We start from the raw sequence: 23,190 nt of genomic DNA on the forward strand, positions 1-23,190 counted from the left end.
CCAACAACTCCGCCCCCAAAGAAAAAGAGGCAACGATATAGACCCCAATCACCAACGTCACACAATGATCTTAATTGTGGTTGTCAGCCCAAAATCTTCTAAATATATATTAAATGCATCTTACCAGATATAAAATGACTACTACATAGTCTGTGGTGATCGTTTGGTGCCCAGATTTCTTGTCGAATTACAGCAGTCCATCTCGCTCTCATCTTCGGGTCTCTCAGAATACGGTAGAATTTCAAGTCTCTCCGTCTATCTTCTCTGTTACAGCAACCAACCGCCACACACGCCTTCACCATTTTGATTATGAATATTAACGAGCAGAAAAACACGCCGTAATAGGAGGCATGTACGTAGCGGTAATGTGTAAACATGACGAGCTGACACACAATATGGCGGCTCCAGTCAGGGGGGCGGAGTTGTGACGTCATGTGATTGGGGTCTATACACAGGCGGCAATCTTGTCCATCAATTGGATGACGCGCTGGCACACCGGGTGCACCAATAAGAACCTCGCGTTGATGTGTCAATCACGGTGCCGCCGCCAGACCCCGGTGACGCTACAATATTCTGACAGAAGAGCCAACGACGTCATGCATTAAGAGAGACAATAGCTAATTAATATGCTAACTCGCCACCCTGTGGTCTGGGGTGTGAATTGCAACCTGTCAAAATGACGGACGGACTTCAGTTTTTTCCGTCACCGTTTTAAAAAACCGGTCAACGACGTAAAATATCCAGTTAACGCGGCCCCTGATATATATATATATATATACTATAATACTATATATATACTATTGTTTATATTTACCTTTATTCGAGAGGATTGCATTCTTGGACAGTTTGATTTTTGAATCAATCCTGAGATCAGTAGGAGATGATAGATCAACTAAACACATCAAGAAATGAAGTCATAAAGATATATTTTTTAACACTCAAAACATTATCAATGCTGATTTATTCAAGAATTGATAAATGCTGATGTAATTTACCAGCAGAGGGGCCTCCAATCTGTGCCAGTTGAGTCATCTGCTTGGTGTCTTTTGTTTCTGACTTCTCAAGAAATGAAATATTTGTCTTGGGCATGAAGGAATCTGATAAGGAAAGTGATTTGAAAATGACTCGTAGACCAAAATAATGTGTAAAGCCCAATAAAGCAATTTTGTTGTTGAGCTCTTCCCAAGCTGACCTTTAGTAATGGGGCACTCCAGTTCCTGTCCTTGAGCAAGGCCCAAGATGTCCCACAAGCTTTTGCTGGCTTCCTGAGTCCCTGTTGAAGATCTTCTTTTCGGATCTATGCCTGAAAAGACCAAAAAGTTTAAGGCCCATTCACTGTAGTTGTCCTGCTGCATCATAGTGCTCAGCTCAAATACAAATCACAAAAGGTCCTCAAATATTCTGCAGAAAAAGAGAAATGCAACACTTGAGGCACAACTGTGCAATAATCATGCTCTCTAACCTGGCCAGAATGAAAGGGCACTCTAAAATGTTCAATTTTGTCACACAACACAATGCCACAGATGCCAATAGTTTTCAGGGAGCGTGCAATTGGCATACTGAATGCATGCATGTCCCCAGAGCTGTTGCTTGTGTAGTGAATGTTCATTTATCTACCAAAAGCAGTCTCCAAAGGCATTTCAGAGAATTTCGCAGTTCATCAAACCAGCCTCATAACCGCAGACCACATGTAACCACACCAACCCAGGACCTCCGCATCCAGCATGTTCACCATCAAATAGTCTCAGACCAGCCACTTGGGACAGTTGCTGAAACAATTGGTTTGCATAACCAAGGGTTTTCTGCACAGACTCTTAGGGCAGCTCATCCGCATGCTCGTCTACATCATCTGGGTCTCAATTTGACTCAAGGTCATCTTCGTAACCGATTCCGCATACTCGATGGGTCTGGCATAATGTCTGATTGGTACAATGGAGTCGTGATTACTTTTGCGACATCTCATTGGTAAAACTGGTAAAGCCAATAACGGCATCGCTGGCAAAATTAAGTAAAGTCTAATATGTAGAATAAAGAGGAAAAATGTAACGACTGTAATGTAGCCCTCTGTAGCGGCGTAATAGTATTGTTTCTTCTTCACAAATCTACTACGTTGTACAATGACTCTTAGAAGTACATTTTTCTCAAAACCTTACTGAAGTAATTGTAGTTTGTTACTAACCACCACAGTGTGTGTTATCATGTGGGTGAGAAGTTTTCTGATGTCTATGTTGTGGATTGATTAGCTAGCGGTGGCATCGATGTTATGATATGGGCAGAGTTATGTTATGGATGAACAGGTGCATTTCCAATCGTTGTGCCATAAATCCCAAAAACAAGATAATGCACGACCCCATGCAGGGGCGGACTGGGACTAAAAAGCAGCCCTGGACTTTGACTCAGCCCAGCCCAAAAGAAGGGAAATGAAGGGAAACACAGACCCTCTAGGTGGGTACGGGGGCATGCCCCCCGGGAGAATTTTAAAAAATGTTTTATTGTAAAATCCATCGATTTCGTGCTCTTCGAGAGAAAAATGAAGAAAATCTGTCTAGACTGTGACTGTCTGACTTGGGGTGCTCAAAGTACTGCAAGGCTGAACTGGATTTGGATTCATCTTCTGCCCTAGCTCTATGATCAACCTGAATAAACAAATGAAAGAATTTATTTTTTAACGCAAGTTTTATGTATCCAATTGATTATAATAACACCTATCCCCTGTGTCTATAAAATGACTTTATTGTTTATGCCATAATTAATCTTGCCACACAAATAATAAATTTCAATGAAAATACAATAAACATTTCAAGACAAATCCTGTATAAATAACCTTCATTGGAAAGTATTAACCAGAAAAAAAAATGATATATAAATGATTAAAAATATATATCATATCAATTTAACTACCTAAACTCTAAAGTAAAACCATTCATTTTACAGTGCCTTGCAAAAGTATTCGGCCCCCTTGAATCTTGCAACCGTTCGCCACATTTCAGGCTTCAAACATAAAGATATGAAATTTAATTTTTTTGTCAAGAATCAACAACAAGTGTGACACAATCGTGAAGTGGAAAAACATTTATTGGATAATTCAAACTTTTTTAACAAATAAAAAACTGAAAAGTGGGGCGTGCAATATTATTCGGCCCCTTTACTTTCAGTGCAGCAAACTCACTCCAGAAGTTCAGTGAGGATCTCTGAATGATCCAATGTTGTCCTAAATGACCGATGATGATAAATAGAATCCACCTGTGTGTAATCAAGTCTCCGTATAAATGCACCTGCTCTATGATAGTCTCAGGGTTCTGTTTAAAGTGCAGAGAGCATTATGAAAACCAAGGAACACACCAGGCAGGTCCGAGATACTGCTGTGGAGAAGTTTAAAGCCGGATTTGGATACAAAAAGATTTCCCAAGCTTTAACATCTCAAGGAGCACTGTGCAAGCCATCATATTGAAATGGAAGGAGCATCAGACCACTGCAAATCTACCAAGACCCGGCCGTCCTTCCAAACTTTCTTCTCAAACAAGGAGAAAACTGATCGGAGATGCAGCCAAGAGGCCCATGATCACTCTGGATGAACTGCAGAGATCTACAGCTGAGGTGGGAGAGTCTGTCCATAGGACAACAATCAGTCGTACACTGCTCAAATCTGGCCTTTATGGAAGAGTGGCAAGAAGAAAGCCATTTCGCAAAGATATCCATAAAAAGTCTCGTTTAAAGTTTGCCACAAGCCACCTGGGAGACACACCAAACATGTGGAAGAAGGTTCTCTGGTCAGATGAAACCAAAATTGAACTTTTTGGCCACAATGCAAAACGATATGTTTGGCGTAAAAGCAACACAGCTCATTACCCTGAACACACCATCCCCACTGTCAAACATGGTGGTGGCAGCATCATGGTTTGGGCCTGCTTTTCTTCAGCAGGGACAGGGAAGATGGATGCAGCCAAATACAGGAACATTCTGGAAGAAAACCTGTTGGTATCTGCACAAGACCTGAGACTGGGACGGAGATTTATCTTCCAACAGGACAATGATCCAAAACATGAAGCCAAATCTACAATGGAATGGTTAAAAAATAAACGTATCCAGGTGTTAGAATGGCCAAGTCAAAGTCCAGACCAGAATCCAATCGAGAATCTGTGGAAAGAGCTGAAGACTGCTGTTCACAAACACTCTCCATCCAACCTCACTGAGCTCGAGCTGTTTTGCAAGGAAGAATGGGCAAGAATGTCAGTCTCTCGATGTGCAAAACTGATAGAAACATACCCCAAGCGACTTGCAGCTGTAATTGGAGCAAAAGGTGGCGCTACAAAGTATTAACGCAAGGGGGCCAAATAATATTGCACGCCCCACTTTCAGTTTTTTATTTGTTAAAAAACTTTAAGTTATCCAATAAATTTTGTTCCACTTCACGATAGTGTCCCACTTGTTGTTGATTCTTGACAAAAAAATTAAAATTTTATATCTTTATGTTTGAAGCCTGAAATGTGGCGAAAGGTTGCAAGGTTCAAGGGGGCCGAATACTTTTGCAAGGCACTGTATTAATATTTTGTATTATTTCTTCTGAATTAATATTGCTGCTGCGTGTGCATACGTTGTTTTACAGCTAAAATACTAGCCCTTTAGCTGCCATTTATTTCATTTAAATTGTAGCTACCTGGTGGATAACAATTGCCAATATCCCTAACAAGTAACCCTCTTCATTCCATCTCAGCCCGGTGCCAACTAGAAAGTCCGCCAAAGCTCTTATCGCTCTGTCCTGCCCCTTCATGGGCCACAGCAAGTCTTTCTTAGTCACAGCGCCTTGCAGCAATGGCCCACTTCTTCATTCTCCTCCTATCAGATTGGCGGTTAACAGCCAAGTGCATTGCTGCCACCTGTCGGATTAGGTGCGAACTGTAGATAATCATAGAAGATAGGGGGATAAAAACAGTGATGTGTGTATGGCAACCGCCAGCCGCCCAGAACACCGGCCGTTCTGTGATCCTCCAGAAGCTACAGATAACCAGTCCGCTCCTGACCCCATGTCGCAAGGATCTGTACAGAATTGTTAGCTTACTGTAGCTGAAACATCCCCGTTCTTGCATGGCCTGCATACTCACTGGACACATGATCCAATGTTTTGGGATGCTATGGATTTGCATTTACGACTGTTCCAGTTGCTGCCAATATCCAGCATATCCAACATTGCACAGGCCACAATTGACATCCTGATCAACTCTATGCTAAGGTTGTCACATCAGACAATGACGATGGAGAATCTTGTTGCATTGTCATCGTCATTGTCCTTCTCATTCTCAAGAACCTGTCACCCCAAGTCACAAAGTGGGCTAAGGAGTGAAACCAGAATCTTCTGATAAGGAGATTACCTCTACCACTTGAGCCATGGCGCCCGCCCACAAAATTTAAAAAAAAAAAAAAAAAAAAAAATGCCACCTCTTGAAACAATTGTCCATATAATTTTTTTTACAAAAAGATTTTTTTTTTAATTGTGTGTAAGCTGGAGGACCATATAGTGCATTCTAACCTGGTAGATATCTGGACTGCCGCAGGTAGTGCTGTTTTGGAGACAAGATAGTGGAGTCTTTTTTGTCCAGTCCATTGGTGCTTGCCAGCTTTGATGGTATAGGTGTCTTTGGCATTGGCGTCCTAGAAAAAAAGCTCTTTCTTTATGAACAAAAATCCTCACGATACTGCTCAGTAGGGGGTGTAACGGTACACTAAAATGTAATTTCTGTTCAGTTTCCAAAGTGCTCGATTCGGTCAGTTTTCGGTGCAAAAGGCTAGGGGGAAACGAAAACAAAAATGTATTTAATTTTTAAAAATGTAAACATGAGGTGTAAATATACTTATTTATACAAGTTCCTGACCCTTTTTGGTGCTATTTAAAAATAAGTGCACTCTGAGTTCATACAACAGTTTATCTATGTTTTAATTTTAACTTGTATAAAAAAAAAATTAAATAATGAATCAACAAGAAAAACAGCTTTTAAGCCTTAGCAGCAATAACCTAACATGACAAATGTTATTGTCCAAGCTTTTTTTACTCTAGAGATTAACATATAGTCGGCACGGGGACCGAGTGGTTAGCACATCCATCTCACAGTTCTGAGATTAAGGATTCACTCTGGCTTTCCTGTGTGGAGTTTGCATGTTCACCCTGTGCATGCGTGGATTTTCTCCAGGTCTTGACGTTTCCTCCCACATCTCAAAAACATGCTTGGTAGGCTGATTGAACACTACAAATTGCCCCTAGGTGTGAATGTAAACATGACTGGTTGTTCCTTTCCTTGTGCCCTGCAATTGGCTGGCAACCGATTCAGAATGTACCCCGCCTACTGCCCATAGTTAGCTGGGAGAAGCTCCAGCACCCCACCACCCTTGTGTGGATGAGTGGCATTGAGGATGAATGATTAACATATACACGTTTTCTGCAGAAAGCACATATCTGGTTGCATTGACAATATCTAGCTGATTTTCTTACATTAGATTCAACATTCATTGAATGATTGTGCTCTTTTCAGTGGGTTAACACTGCAGCATTTGTCCATTGGTAAGTTTAATGAGGAAGCGATAAAGTGGTCAACAGCGCTGGCACCAGAGGTAGCGTCTTTAGCCAGACGCAAACGGGACGCCCTTTGCCGCACCGCCAGCTGCTCGAACCGGATCGGCCCAACACTGTCTTTTATGTCAAGCTTCTCGCTTGCATTTGTCCCGTTGCCATTTGTCATGCCTGTAATTTACAGGACTTCAATGGTTGTAAAGTCTTAACTTATTCAGAGCTCTGAGTGTATGACACCTCGGGCGTCTGTGCGGAAACTACCAAAGGACGTTTTTGTACGCAGCGCTTTGCCTGCGATAATAATACATTTTATGAGGAAATAAATGCATAAAACAAAATCGAAACGTATGCAAGTGAAATGAACCGAAGATGCAAAACCGAAAAATGTCAGTACATTCATGTGAACTGTTACACCACCGGTGTCCAAGATGGTCTTTAAGGGCCACTGTGGATGCAGATTTTTGTTCCTACTAATCAATCACAGACAGTTTAACCAATGAGGCTTCTGTTAAAACAAGCAGCTCCTGACTTTAATCAACTGATTACACTTGTAAGACACCAGATTGGTGTCATCCTGTTTTGTTGGAAATCCTGCACCCACTGCGTCCCAATGTAGAATAGTTTGGGCACCCCTGCGTTACACCCTTACTGCTCAGTGAGTACTTACCGACTGCTAGACCCATCAATGGCTCCATCCCTCAAAGAATTGATGGTAGGTTTTTTGGAGATAGAAACTCCAAAATCTGCATCACTGGCAGATTCCCAGCTGTCGATTGATTTGATGGACGTTTGACCCCATCGTCTTCGTCCAGCTCTCAGTTTGACAACACTGTTCCCTACCCCTTCTGTTTTTGTCAACTTTCATTTAACAAAAAACAGAGATAATGACTTTATAATCACATTACTGTATGTCCTGCATGTGCATCTGAGTGATACATACAGTTATTGGTTGCCTGCTTTTAACCAGACTAAGTGGTTCTTGCTGTTCCTCTGACATCAAGCTGGGACAAGCCTGTTGTTGTCGTGTGTCTGCCTGCTGGGTAATTTGGATGGGATGAAGGGGTTGATGAAGACCTTGGCTGCTGATTTGTGCTTCTGCTTGGATCTTTTTGGGCTCTTCAGAAAACTTGTTTGTTTTAAACAGAGGTTTTTCTTCTACAATTACTTTGACATCCTTTGACAGGAACTTGTGCTGCTTTGAGTACTTCAGAGGGACACCCAGTGACTGACCCACATAAAAGTATGGATACCGCAGTGCCTAGAAATGATACAAAAATACAGGCCTCAGTGAAGAAGTGTTTTCTTTACTGTTACCTGGGTGGGCACCTGTGTGGTGCATGATGCCTTGTCAAAGGGCATCTTGTATGTGCTTATAATCTCGAGAAGCCCAGTCTCCATTTCCAGATTAATATTGTGGAACCTCCAGAGTCGAAGGCCCCTAAAGTTGTAAGACACTTTGATTTGCAGATGCCCAGAATGTCCTTTGTCAAGCAATCGACCTTTCGCAAACTCCGGCTCTTAAATGGCTATCAACCAATCATTTTTCATCGAGACTATTGTTAAGGAGCAGGCCTACAAGCTTTCAGATGTCCCGTTGCAAAATTGATTAGTTTAGTGGTTTTGAGATTGCCGACGAAAAACTCAACAAGCTGCCGACATCCAAAATGATGTAGCGATACGCCTATGGTATATCTACATCATACATGAGATTACTGCTGCAACGATTAACTCGAGTAATTCGATTAGAAAAAAAAAACTTGCTACTTTGAGTATTCGTTTAATTAGTGCCGCTGTAGTGGTTTGTTTTGGAAGTGTTTGCATTTAGTTTTATTGATTTGGGTGGATACACTGTAAATATGACCTAACCCTCATTTAACATGGTTGAATCCAGCCGCTCCCTGTTAAGACCAACATAAGGTAAGATTTTGTTTGAGCTAAAGTTTTTTGTTATGCATTCGTAATTTAGTTCATAGGTACTAGTCCTTCTCAAAAAATTAGCATATTGTGATAAAGTTCATTATTTTCTGTAATCTACTCATAAACATTAGACTTTCATATATTTTAGATTCATTACACTCAACTAGAGTAGTTCAAGCCTTTTATTGTTTTAACATTGATGATTTTGGCAAAAAAGTCCAGAACAACCAAAAATCCCTATCTCAGAAAATTTGCATATCATGAAAATGTACTCTAAAGAAGCTACTAACCTAATCATCTGAATCAACAAATCAACTCAAAACCCCTGTGAAAGACTCCTGAGGCTTTTAAAAACTCCCAGCCTGGTTCATTACTCAAAACCGCAATTATGGGCAAGACTGCCAACCTGACTGTTGTCCAGAAGGCCATCATTGACACCCTCAAGCAAGAGGCTGTATCAAGGCACCTCAGTGGGAAGTCTGTGGGAAGGAAAAAATGTGGCAGGAAACGCTGCACAACCAGAAGAGGTGACCGCACCCAGCGAAAGATTGTGGAGAAGGGCCGATTCCAGACCTTGGAGGGACCTGCAGAAACCTGGAAATGGGCTACAGGTGCCGCATTGCCCAGGTCAAGCCACTTTTGAAGCTGAAACAGCGGCAGAAGCACCTGACCTGGCCTACAAAGAAGCAGCACTGGACTGTTGCTCAGTGGTCCAAAGTACTTTTTTCAGATGAAAGCAAATTTTGCATGTCATTCGGAAATCAAGGTGCCAGAGTTAGGAGGAAGCCTGGTGAGAAGGAAATGCCAAAATGGCTGAAGTCCAGTGTCAAGGACCCACAGTCAGTGATGGTCTGGGGTGCCATGTCAGCTGCTGGTGTTGGTCTACTATGTTTTATCAAGGGCAGGGTCAATGCAGCTAGCTATCAGGAGATTTTAGAGCACTTCATGCTTCCATCTGCTGAAAAAAGCTTTATTGAGATGAAGATTTCATTTTTCAGCACGACCTGGCACCTGCTCACAGTGCCAAAAACACTGGTAAATGGTTTACTGACCATGGTATTACCGTGCTCAATAGGCCTGCCAACTCTCCTGACCTGAACCCCATAGAGAATCTGTGGCATATTGTGATGAGGAAGTTGAGAGACACCAGACCCAACACTGTGGATGAGCTTAAGGCCGCTATCGAAGCATCCTGGGCCTCCATAACACCTCAGCAGTGCCACAGGCTGATTGCCTCCATGCCATGCCGCATTAAAGCAGTCATTTTTTAAAAAGGATTCCCGACCAAGTATTGAGTGCATAGCTGATATAATTACTTGAAGGTTGACTTTATTTGTATTAAAAAACACTTTTTTGTATTGGTCGGATGAAATGTGCAAATTTTTTGAGATAGGGATTTTTGTTTTTTCTTGAATTTTTTGCCAAAATCATTAAATATTAAAACAATAAAAGGCTTTAACTACTTCAGTTGTGTGTAATGAATCTAAAATATATGAAAGTGTAATGTTTATATCAGTACATTACAGAAAATAACTTTATCACAATATGCTAATTTTTTTAGAAGGACTAGTATATGTAGCCATTTTTTGTGGGAATAAATGTTTGAACGATTTGTTAAGAGCATTGTAAAATAAATAAATAAATAAATAAAAACTTGATTTATAGCATTTAAGCTAGCGGACTTTTACAATATAAGTTTTGCTAAGGTAGCTAATTGTTCTTTTGTTGTACTCATTTTTTTAATACCGTTTGCGACTAAGCTCAATTTATTTTTAAATGAAAGTGCAATCCAGCATAGTTTAAAGAAACACTCAGGAATTTTGAATTCGCATTTAATGCTTTTTTGAAAGTGCAATTTAGCAAGACTTTGTTTTAGATCTCCTAAAATTTATTCTGCAACGCATTAGATGTTCCTAATCCAATTACTTGATTATTCGAACTAACTGGTTGATGGATGAATCGATTATTAAAATAATCGATACCTGCGGACCTATTAGGCTCGAGCGTTTACGTCACAGCAACACGGGATCATGCGAGATTTCCGACAACGCAGCCATATTGGAAGCACGTCTGCATCACGGGACATTGAAACTTAACGGCAAATACAATTCAACTACGAGTGCCAAAGATGGAAAAAAGTAAGGAAAACTTGCCAGTTCGATACAGACACAAACTTGTTACCACGGCGAAGGACAGTGTGATGTGAGCAAACTTAAGGATGTGAACAATGTTGACCCTTCCGAGCAAGCCGAACACAAATGGAATAAAGATGTGGACAAGCTTCCACCACTACGCGAAATGGACATTATGCTGTATTTAGTGTTTGGTGTAAGTTACTGCAATCATCAGCAATTCCGAAACAACAAATCGCTACAAAGCTACGAACAGTTTTGCTGCAGATCGGTGCAGGACCTGCACATTATGACTGTAGCAAACGGCAACATCATCGTTCTTGCAAAGGTAGGCAATGTGTGTTTACATTTTCATTGTCATGAACATCTGAATTTGTGCTGTGCTGAGCTGTGATAGTTAAGTGACAAATCAATGCTGTGTTTTAGAAAACAGATTTGTTGCAGACAATGTAGCCTGTGTACAAATTCTTTGCCACTATCTCACGGCACACATGTTACAGCCTTTTTTATTTAGAAACGACAGGAATTATGTCTTATGAAGACAATGCACATGCATACATGCTAGTTGTTTAGCTGTGGCTATAGCTAACAACAGGCCGACTTAAGGCATAAAGTTACCGAAATTTGCGTAGACAAAAAATTTCGGAGTGGAAGTGCATAGAGCAAACTCTGTGTGTAACTGGAGAATCAAACGTTATGCCCTTCCTTCTGATCGAGGCCACGCACGCCATTCTTCGACGTTTGGTAAGTTCAGATATGAGCTTTCCCTCGCCTTTTCTCCATGTAGGGATCCGGAAGAAACTCAATGGGGTTCCGTCGAGCTGTACATTCTCCTTTCTATTCGATCGATTGTTGCAATTCTTTACCGAACAATGATTTCAAATCATTTTTAAAGAGCGACCTGAGTCGAAATGCCTCACTGTTTATGTTTCCCGGAGTTCTGACACCGAACTTCCTGCTTCCAACATGGCGATAGGGGTGGAAACCTCGCGAGTGCCACGTCATACTCTCGAGCCTAATTATCAAAATAAGCAAAGATTTACCTGTGCTGCATTTGGCCTTTTCTTCGGGTCCCATTGCAGCATGTCTTTCATTAGTGTTATGGCTTCATCGCTGGCATTTGGAATCAAAGAGCTGAGGCAGGTCGGGACACATTTTGGGAAGCGGATGTTCATTGAGCTTGCTAAAATGTGGCCCTCGGGCCAATCTGCCTTAATGTGTTTAGAGACACGAGAACAAAAACAACAGCAGTGAATGAGTGAATTGATCATCTCGAAAATCAGTTAAGTTAAACAACTGTACAGTACTTGGAATTCAGTTGTTTAGATATGTAACAAATAAATATGGGAAGTTCTTGAATGTTAGTTCACCTTCTTTAAAGTTCCCAACACTTGACAGATCTTAAAGATCTCGTCCACCTCACTATTACCAGGAAACAAGGGTCGGAGTGTGTACAGTTCTGCCATGATGCACCCCACTGCCCAAATGTCAATGGGTGAGCTGTATGAGGTGAATTTGAGCAGGATTTCTGGAGCTCTGTACCTGTTAAACCAACAACTACTACTCACAGCATGTCCTTCATGTTGTGCTTTAAGCTTTGTCAATAAATTAACAACCTTAATACTGTACAGATGTTAATTTTGTCTCACCATCTAGTAGACACATAATCAGTATATGGCGGCTGTGAGCGAATTTCTCTGGCAAGACCAAAATCTGCAATCTTAACCAGTTCTGGACCTGTGCAGAGCAGATTCTCTGGTTTCATGTCCCGGTGGAAATATCCTTGGAGACAAATATATTGTTAAAAATCCTTACATTCATATGCTCAAATGTAATGCATTTTACCTTTTTAATTTAATACGGGTCTCTTTAGTGAAATGTTTCTTACTGAGCAGGATGGATGAAGTAATGTTGACAGTATTAAGAAAAAATTCTTGGTTTGTTTGGTATCTGTCGCACTATTATGCGGTTGACAAATGTTTACTAAAAACTAGAAAGACGCCATTAAAATGTTAAATAATCATGGTAAAAACCTGTTCCTTCTGTGCAAGGGCGTAGGTTTGTTGTCAACATTGGTAGGGACGATATAACAGCATAACCTGCAGGTACACTTTTTGGACGGGACATTAATAAGACCAAACAGATTATTGAACGGGGCTACATTCATCATGAATATGAACTTAATTAATTGATAGTCTCAATGATCAATGCAAAATAAATCTGTATTGCCTTATATTAACTTTCATATGTAACAAGAATAAATAAAAATGGTGTCTTCCTTCAGGTAAAACACAACTGCTTTTGTCCACAAGCCAAACTTGATGAAAGCTCCTTTGGGCTGCTTTAAGACCACATCAGTAAAATAAAAACCAAAATTGGGGAGAAGGGGGTAAGCTTCGGTTCACTGCATTTCTCACAGTTTAATTAACGTCATTCTGAAGGCTGAGCTCAAGCTGTGCAGTCGCATACAAGCCAGCTCCGTGAAGGACACGCTCCTATCTTCGCTGATAAGCGCAGGCCTGAAAATACAGCCTGGAATACAGCTCGGCTATGGGCACCAGAAAGGCTCAGGCTCCAAAACAAGAGGATTTTGAAGAACTTAGAACCTCCATCCAGAAAATGGAGATGAAAATGGAGGCTCAAGCAAGAGAGTGAGGAAAAGGATGCGCGCATAAAAAGGCTGGAATACTTGGCTGATGAACTCGACCAAGGAAGACGCGCAAATGATCTCATCGTTTCTGGATTACAACTGGTGCCCCGATCATATGCCGAGGCGGCTAGTAACTTCTACAATAACATGCCGAACAGTTGTAAGTACTACACCACAGACCAATACAACAACTCTATGGATAATGACGGCAAGCTAAAACTAATCCATTTCAACGCCAGGAGTCTTTACAAAAATATGGAAAGCATTGATGAATATCTACAAGGCTTCAAGAATAAGTTTGATGTTATCGCCGTCTCCGAAACATGGCTTAATGATAACAAAGGACTTGACCTCAATTTGCATGGATACAACGTAGCCCAAGTAAATCGGACAGCTAAGGGAGGTGGGGGTGTTGCAATTTTTATCAGAAATGTGTTCAACTTTGATGTCCTGCATGACAGGTCAACCGCTATCGAAGAATTGATGGAATGTGTAACAATTGAGCTAAGTATACCTAACTGTAAAGGCATTACCATTTGTTGTGTCTATCGTGCACCTGACTCAAATGTACAACTTAAGGACATGTACTGATCGAAGTTACATAAATTTATTTGTGAAATCTCCATGGAAATTAATGACTTTTTGAACAGTAGGCGCTAGACTGTCATTGGACTGATCAGGAGCTGTTGCTTGTGCGACCTTGGTGGAAGGGGGACGGGTCCCGATAAGCTTTGGCTTTTTTCCGTTCCCTTTGTCATGTCTCTTTTCATCTTCTTGGATAAACAAATATTTACGTTGATTTTAATGCTGATGATGATGATGATGATGTTGATGATGATGATGACAAATGACAATAAATTCAAATTCAAACGTCAACAATAGAAAACACATACCGGAGGACAATTCTCTCCAAGCAGCTTACTACCCGAGTTTTGCAGATGAGCAAATTCACACAGTTTAATGTTATGCTGACTCTGATGCAGGTCGGACCTTTAGTAGAAAAATTAGTGGTGTGTTCCCCACGTCCATAACATTGACATGACTTTTTACATTACTTGCAGTGGCTGCTGCTGCTGCTGCTGCTGGCCAAAAAAAACTTCGAATATCCCTCCTCTTCGAATGGGGCGGAGGAGGCAGCATGTTGTCGACATGTTGTATTTCTGTCGGAGCTGTGAGTGCGTGTGTCGGGAGTCATCAAACGTGCATTTAGATAGGATCTTTATTAGTCATTGACACCAGTTTTCACAGATGACAACGAAATTGAGCTCAATGAGTTAGCATCGGGCCGCTGCAGACGATTTGCGCCGCCAACTTCTCTCTCCGGAAATTACAGAGCAGTTACAGAAGTTACAGTACACCCATATGTCATACAACATAGCAGGGATATGACAACGCACAGGTCACGTGAAGGAATTTTTGTTCGAAAAAAAGGAAAACTACCAGTCATGGCTGGAGGAAGGGGGGTGAGTGATAGTAAGAAAAGGCGGTAGCAGACTGGAGGGTGGGAGGTTGTGTATCAGTATTTGTACATGTCTTTAGACAAAATTAGAGTCACAGAGCCCTGCGGGCGGCCTTGGGAAGAGAATCAAGGGCAAGAGATCGGGCCATCTGTGCGGCTCTCTCCAGGAGAAGGGAAGGGTGGGATAAGGGTGTTCTGGAAAGGGAAAGGAAAATTATAATCGAATTAAGCCGAATAAGTAATTTAATAAGTCCAATTACACTTGGTCTTCAGCAAAAATCACACTCCTCAGGGCATAGGTGAGACCTCAGATCCTTGCCATTAGTCGCGGTCTGCCTCGACAGTTCCGCCACCTGGCACCAGGAAGCATCCACTTTTCTCCATCCTTCTTCAGACTGAACCGTGAGTCCACCGAGCCATTTCTCAATCCGAGCCTCGACGCGGTTCTCCAATGCCTTGAAACGCATCGTTTGATCCATGGTTAATTTGTTGATTTCCTTGAAAGCTGCCACCGTGGAAACTTTCCAGTAGAGCAGGGCGCCTCCTAAGCCAACCAGAAGGAACCCCACGACCGTTACAGTAAAGAGCCAAATATCCTCGATATCTTCCACAGATAGAACAGTGAGACAGGCTGGCTTCCAATGATCTCATGAATCTCTCACGTAGCCAGTGGCAAAGGTCCCATCTAGGCAAGATGGCTCTCCTGGTGCACCCTGTCTTGTTGAAAAAATCTTGTCAATTGCGCTGAAAGACCAACTAATCAAATCCATTTTAGTATGAGAGACCAGCCACAGTTGATCCACAGAGGAAAAAATACAACAACAAAAAACAGACAGACTAGACTGATGAAGATAGCAGCAGCAGGGAGGAAACATGTCCGCCCCCGTCGAAGGCAGAAAGAAGAAGTTTGAGGTGATGTGAAAAGGGGTACATTCAAGTCTGAACATAATTCACTTAATTATGGTTGCGTCAGTTCTATCCTTACAACCTAGGGAAAGACAATCTAAATTACCTATATCACTGAAATCATTTTACAATGCAAATAAGTTTGCTTAAAAGTTGGTGGGGACAATTTCAGCATCCGGAAAATATACTAGTGTTATGTCCCTAACGTCCCTATGCAAACCTATGCCCTTGCTTCTGTGAAATTTGTATGAGCACTGAAATCCATCGTTTGTTTCTGAACTAAGCCAAAGTTAGCCTTCCCAATATTTCTAGACTTTAGATCGCCACAAAAATGCTTGAGGGTAGTTCCAAATTGAGTAATGTAAGGAAAAATAATTTCTTACCATGTTTATGCATAAAAGCCAAGCCAGACAGCACTTGAAACATGATGTTCCTTATCTCATTTTCAGAAAAATTTGCGCAGCTCCTAGCAACATCACAGGTTTACATATTAAAAAAAAAATCATTTTCAAAAGTAAGCGTATGCAAATGTCAGAAAGCCACTAAAAGCTAAACGATATATTGTTACCTCTCATTCATGAGCTGATAGAGATTTTCTTTCATATACTCGAAGACAAAGAAGAGGTGGTCATTTTCCCTTATGACCTCCTTCAGTTTTATTACATTGGGATGGTTTAATTTCTTCAGTGACTGCACAGGGGTGAAAAATAATCAGTTACAAGTATTTCCATTTGCACTCTTTCAATGATATCTGTGCTATACCGTAATCTCAACACACTCTCGTACCTCTGCCTGGTTCAGTATTTTTGTCTGGTCTCATCCTGTTCTAAAAGTGTGCCTTATATTCCCCGGGTTACGACATACCCAATTTACGTGATATCAACTTTATGACGCCAGTCTCGTCCGCTTTTTTGTCTCCAATTGTTTTGTTGGGGTTTTTTTTTTTTTGCTCACGTAAAGCTCCTTTCAGAATTATATCCAGCTAAATCCCTGTGTGATGTGGCGCAAGATTTACCATGACCGGGAATTATTGTATTTTTCGGACTATAAATTGCACCTGAGTATAAGTCGCACCAGCGAAAAAATGCCCAACGAAGAGGAAAAAAAACATATATAAGTCGCACTGGAGTATAAGTCGCATTTGTTTTTTTTGTTTTTTTTTTTTGTAGACCTGCACCAGGCTGGGAAGACAGAATCTGCAATAGGTAAAACGTTTGGTGTAAAGAAATAAACTGTGGGAGCAATTATTAGAAAATGGAAGACATACAAGACCACTGATAATCTCCCTCGATCTGGGGCTCCATGCAAGATCTTACCCCGTGGCGTCAAAATGATAACAATAACGGTGAGCAAAAATCCCGGAACCACACAGGGGGGCCTAGTGAATGACCTTCAGAGAGCTGGGACCACAGTAACAAAGGCTACTGTCATTAACACAATGCGCCGCCAGGGACTCAAATCCTGGACTGTCAGACATATCCTCCTGCTGAAGAAAGTACACGTCCCTGCCTGTCTGCGGTTCGCTAGAGAGCATTTGGATGATCCAGAAGCGGACTGGGAGAATGTGTTATGGTAAGATGAAACCAAAATAGAACTTTTTGGTAGAAACACAGGTTCTCGTGTACTGAGGAGAAAGAATACTGAAATGCATCTGAAGAACACCATACCCACTGTGAAGCATGGGGGTGGAAACATCATGCTTTGGGGCTGTTTTTTTGCAAAGGGACCAGGACGACTGATCTGTGTAAAGGAAAGAATGAATGGGGCCATGTATCGAGAGATTATGAGTGAAAATCTCCTTCCATCAGCAAGAGCATTGAAAATGAGATGTGGCTGGGTCTTTCAGCATGACAATGATCCCAAACACACAGCCAGGGCAACAAAGGAGTGGCTTCGTAAGAAGCATTTCAAGGTCCTGGAGTGGCCTAGCCAGTCTCTAGATCTCAACCCCGTAGAAAATCTGTGAAAGGAGTTGAAAGTCCGTGTTGCCCAACGATAGCCTCAAAACATCACTGCTCTAGAGGAGATCTGCATGGAGGAATGGGCCAAAATACCAGCAACAGTGTGTAAAAAGCTTGTCAAGAGTTACAGAAAACGTTTGGCCTCCGTTATTGCCAACAAAGGGTACATAACAAAGTATTGAGATGAACTTTTGGTATTGACCAAATACTTATTTTCCATCATGGTTTGCAAAAAAATTCTTTAAAAATCCAACAATGTCACTTTCTGTTTTTTTCCCCCACATTCTATCTCTCATGGTTTAGGTTTACCCATGTTGACAATTACAGGCCTCTCTAATATTTTCAAGTGGAAGAACAATTAGTGGTTGACTAAATACTTACAGTATTTGCCCCACTGTATATTACTTACTGGTCAAATTCTCACCTTAAGCTCCCTGAGATTCATGCACTCTTCCCACGAATAAAATTTCCTCTTCATCCTTAATGAATGACAATTTTCGTGATAGTTAATAATATCGCATTGTATTGTATACACATGGGTCAAATAATATAACATTGTATTGTATACACATGGGTCAAATATAACTTTTCAGTTGGGGAATACAAAAAATACAACTAAACCTAGCTGACGTTGAAGGTAATCATGAAATTTTTAATGTGGTCCTCCTTAGTCTGATCAGTTTAGTACGAATACATTAGTTCTTTTTTTATTCATTCATTCAGTACATTTAGATTATTATGTGAGCCTAGAGCAGGGGTCTGCAACATTTAACATTCAAAAGGCCATTTCAACCCAGTTTCCACAGAAAAGATACCTTCCAAGTGGCAACCGAGATTTTACATACTGTATGTGTACCCACAAGCAGTGTTGTGCATGACACATTCAATGAATGATCGTTCATGAACATGTTCATATTTTGGCCGAACGTGAATTGAACGCATCATATTTCTGTCTCATGAATGTCAATGTGAACGAGCTAGTTCATTCTAGCGGTTGTGAGTGGCGTTCATAACCTTGTTCATGTGTTGAGAATCAGAGCCTTTCGGACAAAGCAGATCGGGCCACAGGCTAAAAACACTTTAAAAAACAAGCCTTCATAGAGGAAAACCATCGAACCTGGCAACCCAAGCTAACTATCACGGCTGTGTTTTTTTTTTTTTTTTAGCAAATACGGCAGCTTTGCTCCTGAAACTTTTATGGCGGCAAATAAGCATTCTTTTACATTCAGGTGGACTCTAATTATCATCCAAAGATGCTAAATAAACAAGTTAAATCATAAACATACACGAACAACACAAGGGCGTAGGTTTGGTCTCAGCACTGGTAGGGACGCTGTAAAGGAAATTTACAGTGGTTGTGTTTTTGTGTGGTTTTTTTTTTTTTTTTTTTATTTGGGGGTAAAAAATGGCTGCATAGGCTGCAAATATAAGTATTATTAAATAAACGATGAAGAAATACATTTTAATTAGGGCTGTCAAACGATTACAATTTTTAATCGAGTTAATCACAGCTTAAAAATTAATTAATCGTAATTAAACGCAATTCAAACCATCTCTAAAATATGCCATATTTTTCTGTAAATTATTGTTCGAATGGAAAGATAAGACACAAGACGGACATAAACATTCAACATACTGTACATAAGTTCTGTATTTGTTTATTATAACAATAAAATGAAAATGATATACAGCATGTTCCGCGTTGAGTTCAATTGGGCATGTAAAGAAAAAGAACGTCTCCTGCTCCGCCCAAATGCATGATGGTAAGTTGGGCAACTATGACTCAGTAGTGGCTGCAAATGGTATACAGTATGATCTGCGTTTTAATCAATTTGGCGTGTTAAGAAACAGATTGTCTCCTGCTCCGTCCAAATAGATGGGAAGTTGGGCAGCCATGACTGTCTGTAGTGGCTGCAAATGGTATACACTATGTTCTGAGTTGTGTTCTTTTAGGCATATTGAGAAAAAGAACGTCTCCTGTTCCGCCCAAATGCATGATGGGAAGTTGGGCATCCATGACTGTCATTACTGGCGGCAAATGGTATACAATATGTTCCGCGTCGTGTTCTATTAAGTGTGTTAAGAAAAAGCCAATAAAAGGTGCGTTCCAATGAACGCCTGTGTCCACTCGCATTTCTCTGCCTTTTCGCTCTCAATGTGCTAAAACGGAGTCATTGTAAACTGAGGCAACGCATAAACGGGTCATTCCCTGCATGCGTTAATTGCGTCAAATATTTTAAATATTAATTTAAAAAATTAATTACCGCCCGTTAACGCGATAAATTTGACAGCCCTAATTTTAATAAATGAATAAATGCACTAAATGCACAGTTGAATTAACGTTAACAGTTGAAAGCATACAGGAGGACGCTTCTCTCTAAGGAGCTTTCGAATTTTCAGGTTAGCAAGTTCACACAGCTTAATGTTATGCTGACTCTACTGCAAGTCGGACTTTCAGTTGCAAAATTAGTGGCGTGTTCCCCACCTCCACCACAATGACATCTTTTGACATTAGATACAGTGGCTGCTGCTGGCCGAAAAAAACTTAATATCATTTCTCTTCGAAGGAGGCATGTAAGCCTGAACACAATGAAAATATTTCACTTAATAATGGTAGGGTATACTCTATCTATTCTATCCTTACAACATATGGGAAGACAATCTAATTGAACACATTATATAATGCAAATAAGGTTGATTAAAAGTTGGTGGGGACAATTTGAGCATCCTGAAAAGTTGGTAGTGTTATGTCCCTATGCAAATCTACGCCCTTGGTGCATCATGAATATGGCGCTGTTTTGTTGATAAATTTGGTTTAATGAGTAAAACAATGTTAATTTTTGTTGTTTACCTGCAATTAAATCACTTTCTTTTCCAGAGATAAAGAAAAACAAGATTCAGACATTGATATGTGAATATTTCTTAATATTTCTTAAGAACTGAATATTTATTGGGGTATCCTTAATTTTTTCACATGACTATTCTTTTCTTTATAGAAAGTTTTTGGTGTTTACTTTGGAATCGCTGCATTCGTGGCAGTTTGTAACATTACGCGCATGCGCAAACCGCAAAGTTGCAGTTTCTAATGGGCCACAAAATCTGAGGCAACACCAGCCCAGTGCCAATATTTAAGCAGGGGTGAAAGTGGCTAGAATTTCTTGCTGGAACTCCCTGATGTAAAGGTTGCTGCAGAGCCAGAATTTCTTTTTTTTTTTTTTTTTTTTTTTTTTTTTTCTTTTTTTTTTTAGTTGGGAGGAGGCGTCAAACATCCTAAAACCACTGAAATTTAAAGAAAACTGCTTTTGGCATAGTTATAACTATAACACAAACACACTTGCATTAGGCAACTGCATTACAATTACTATCAATAGGCATACATGAGAAACTGATTTTCATTTAACATTGTATTTTTTTCAATAATTTGCAAAATAACAGCTAATTTTTATTTTCCCTTATATCCTCACATCTAAATGCAAAACCTCGATTTTAACGACTTAAGAGCATAGGACGCAAACATTGATTGATTGATTTTATTTATTTATCTGTTAATTATAAGGAAAAAAATAAGTAGCGTAACATGAATGAATAAAAATAAGTCCAAAGTTCACATTAGCATGGGAGATGTTCTAAACCTCCCCATCAGAGCAAATAAAATAGAATAATGCCCTTTTTTTATTGCACCATTTCAACAAGCTTGGTTTTTTTTTTTTTTTTTTGCTGTTACAGAAAGCACATGCGCATTTGAACCAATCAGAGCTAACTATCCATGCTGATCACATGTCAGTAAGTCAGCCAATTGAACGGACAACTGAGTCCAGGGTGGGTTACTGCACGCGATGCGACTCGTAGGACTTGGATAGGCTACTGCTGCCGCTGCTGAGGTGTACTCTGTGGAATACATAAATATTGGTGGAAACTTGACGCTACACAAGCACTTTATTACTCTTGTTGTTAACACTTGTGTATGCAAATATGACATTAGTAGATTGTTTTCTTGCAAGAGATGAGATGCGTATGTGGCAGCCTGGCAAGTTTTTACATGCAGCCTGGCAAGTTTTTACATGTTTTACAAGTTTTAACATGGGGTGTACACAGTTGACGTCATTTTTTTCGGGATCAAAGCACCGTTCCGGACCATTCTGGCCCACTTTCACCCCTGCATTTAAGCGAGTTTCACGAAAAGGTCCGTACCGACGCGGATTTGAACTTGAATATCTGAGTTTCAGTGTCAAAATTGATAAAATAATTTCTGTCTGTGGCTCTATATCGACTCTCCCCAATAATTGCTGCATGCTATTATTGATAAGAGAAGGATTAACAGAACTAGAAAAGTTCTTTTTTTTGAGTCATGAACTTTAGCACAAAGTTCTGAATTATGACCTATGAACTAAACAGCTCATTTAAAAATTTGTGAACTGCATTTTAAACTAGTTTTAATAGAAAATAAACTTTCCCAACACTGCTCAAAAGGCACAAAAACTTGGCAATACATACAGTGGTATGAAAAAGTATCTAAACCTTTAGGAATTTCTCACATTTCTGCATAAAATCACCATCAAATATGATCTGATCTTTGTCAAAATGACACCGCTGAAAAAAACAGCGTCTGCTTCAACTAAAACCACACAAACATTTAGAGGTTTTCATATTTTAATGAGAATAGTATGCAAACAATGACAGAAGGAGGAAAAATGAGATGCTTCCTAGCTGCAGATCAGTCTGGCATATCAATCAGGACTAATCTAGGCCCATTCTTCTCTACAAAACTGCTGCAGTTCAGTCAGATTCCTGGGATGTCTTGCATGAATCACTGTCTTTAGGTGTGGTCACAGCATCTCAATGGGGTTAAGGTCTGGACTTTGACTTGGCCACTCCAGAACGTTTATTTTGTTCTTCTGAAACCATTCTGAAGTTGATTAACTTCTGTGTTTTTGGATCATTGTCTTTTTTGCAGCATCCATCCTCTTTTTAGCTTCAACTGTCTGACAGACAGCCTCAGGTTTTCCTGCAAAACATCCTGATAAACTTTTGAATTCATTCTTCCATGAATGATTGCAAGTTGTTCAGGCCATGAGGCAGCAAATCAGCCCCAAATCACGATGCTTCCTCCTCCATGCTTCACGGTTGGGATCAGGTGTCGATGTTGGTGAGCTGTTCCATTTTTCCTCCACACATGACATTGTGTTTTACTCCCAAACAATTCAACTTTGGTTTCATCAGTCCACAAAATATTTTGTGGGGTGTCCAAGTTCCTTTTTGCGAACATTAAACGACCAACAATGTTTTTTTTAAACAGGAGTGGCTTTCTCCGTGGAGTCCTTCCATGAACACCATTCTTAGCCATAGTTTTACATATAGTTGATGTGTGCAGGGATATTGGACTGTGCCAGTGATTTCTGTAAGTCTTTAGCAGACACTCTGGGGTTCTTTTTTACCTCTCTGAGTATTCTGCGCTGAACTCTTGTCATCATCTTTCGTGGAATGCCACCCCTTTGGGAGAGAATCAACAGTGCCAAACTCTCCCCATTTGTAGACAACATCTGTAGACAACGAATGTCGATTGAAGAACATCCAGAATTTTAGAGATTTAGAGATTATTGTAT

The 23,190-nt window shown here is 40.4% G+C and overlaps 1 protein-coding gene across 5 annotated transcripts in view; it reads right to left on the minus strand.

The window, feature by feature from the left end:
- LOC130918685 (serine/threonine-protein kinase MAK-like) overlaps window positions 1-23,190 on the minus strand; it is a 37,008-nt gene that overhangs the window by 6,692 nt on the left and 7,126 nt on the right. For 2 of the 5 annotated variants that reach the window (XR_009063809.1, XM_057840603.1), the window contains exons 4-15: window positions 18,012-18,066; window positions 16,195-16,316; window positions 16,010-16,092; window positions 12,261-12,393; window positions 11,982-12,153; window positions 11,655-11,822; window positions 7,503-7,820; window positions 7,230-7,420; window positions 5,528-5,649; window positions 1,193-1,303; window positions 996-1,097; window positions 815-892 (exon numbers count right to left, since the gene is read on the minus strand). Coding sequence is in view for 2 of the 5 variants with exons in the window: in XM_057840603.1 (XP_057696586.1) it covers window positions 815-892; window positions 996-1,097; window positions 1,193-1,303; window positions 5,528-5,649; window positions 7,230-7,420; window positions 7,503-7,820; window positions 11,655-11,822; window positions 11,982-12,153; window positions 12,261-12,393; window positions 16,010-16,092; window positions 16,195-16,316; window positions 18,012-18,066 (1,655 nt within the window). In the remaining 3 variants the exon portion in view is untranslated. The remainder of the gene's footprint in view (window positions 1-814; window positions 893-995; window positions 1,098-1,192; window positions 1,304-5,527; window positions 5,650-7,229; window positions 7,421-7,502; window positions 7,821-11,654; window positions 11,823-11,981; window positions 12,154-12,260; window positions 12,394-16,009; window positions 16,093-16,194; window positions 16,317-18,011; window positions 18,067-23,190) is intronic. The other 3 variants (XR_009063810.1, XM_057840604.1, XR_009063811.1) reach the window with 2 other exon arrangements.

This window comes from Corythoichthys intestinalis, chromosome 7 (genome assembly GCF_030265065.1).
Source record: "Corythoichthys intestinalis isolate RoL2023-P3 chromosome 7, ASM3026506v1, whole genome shotgun sequence".
Lineage (NCBI taxonomy): Eukaryota > Metazoa > Chordata > Actinopteri > Syngnathiformes > Syngnathidae > Corythoichthys > Corythoichthys intestinalis.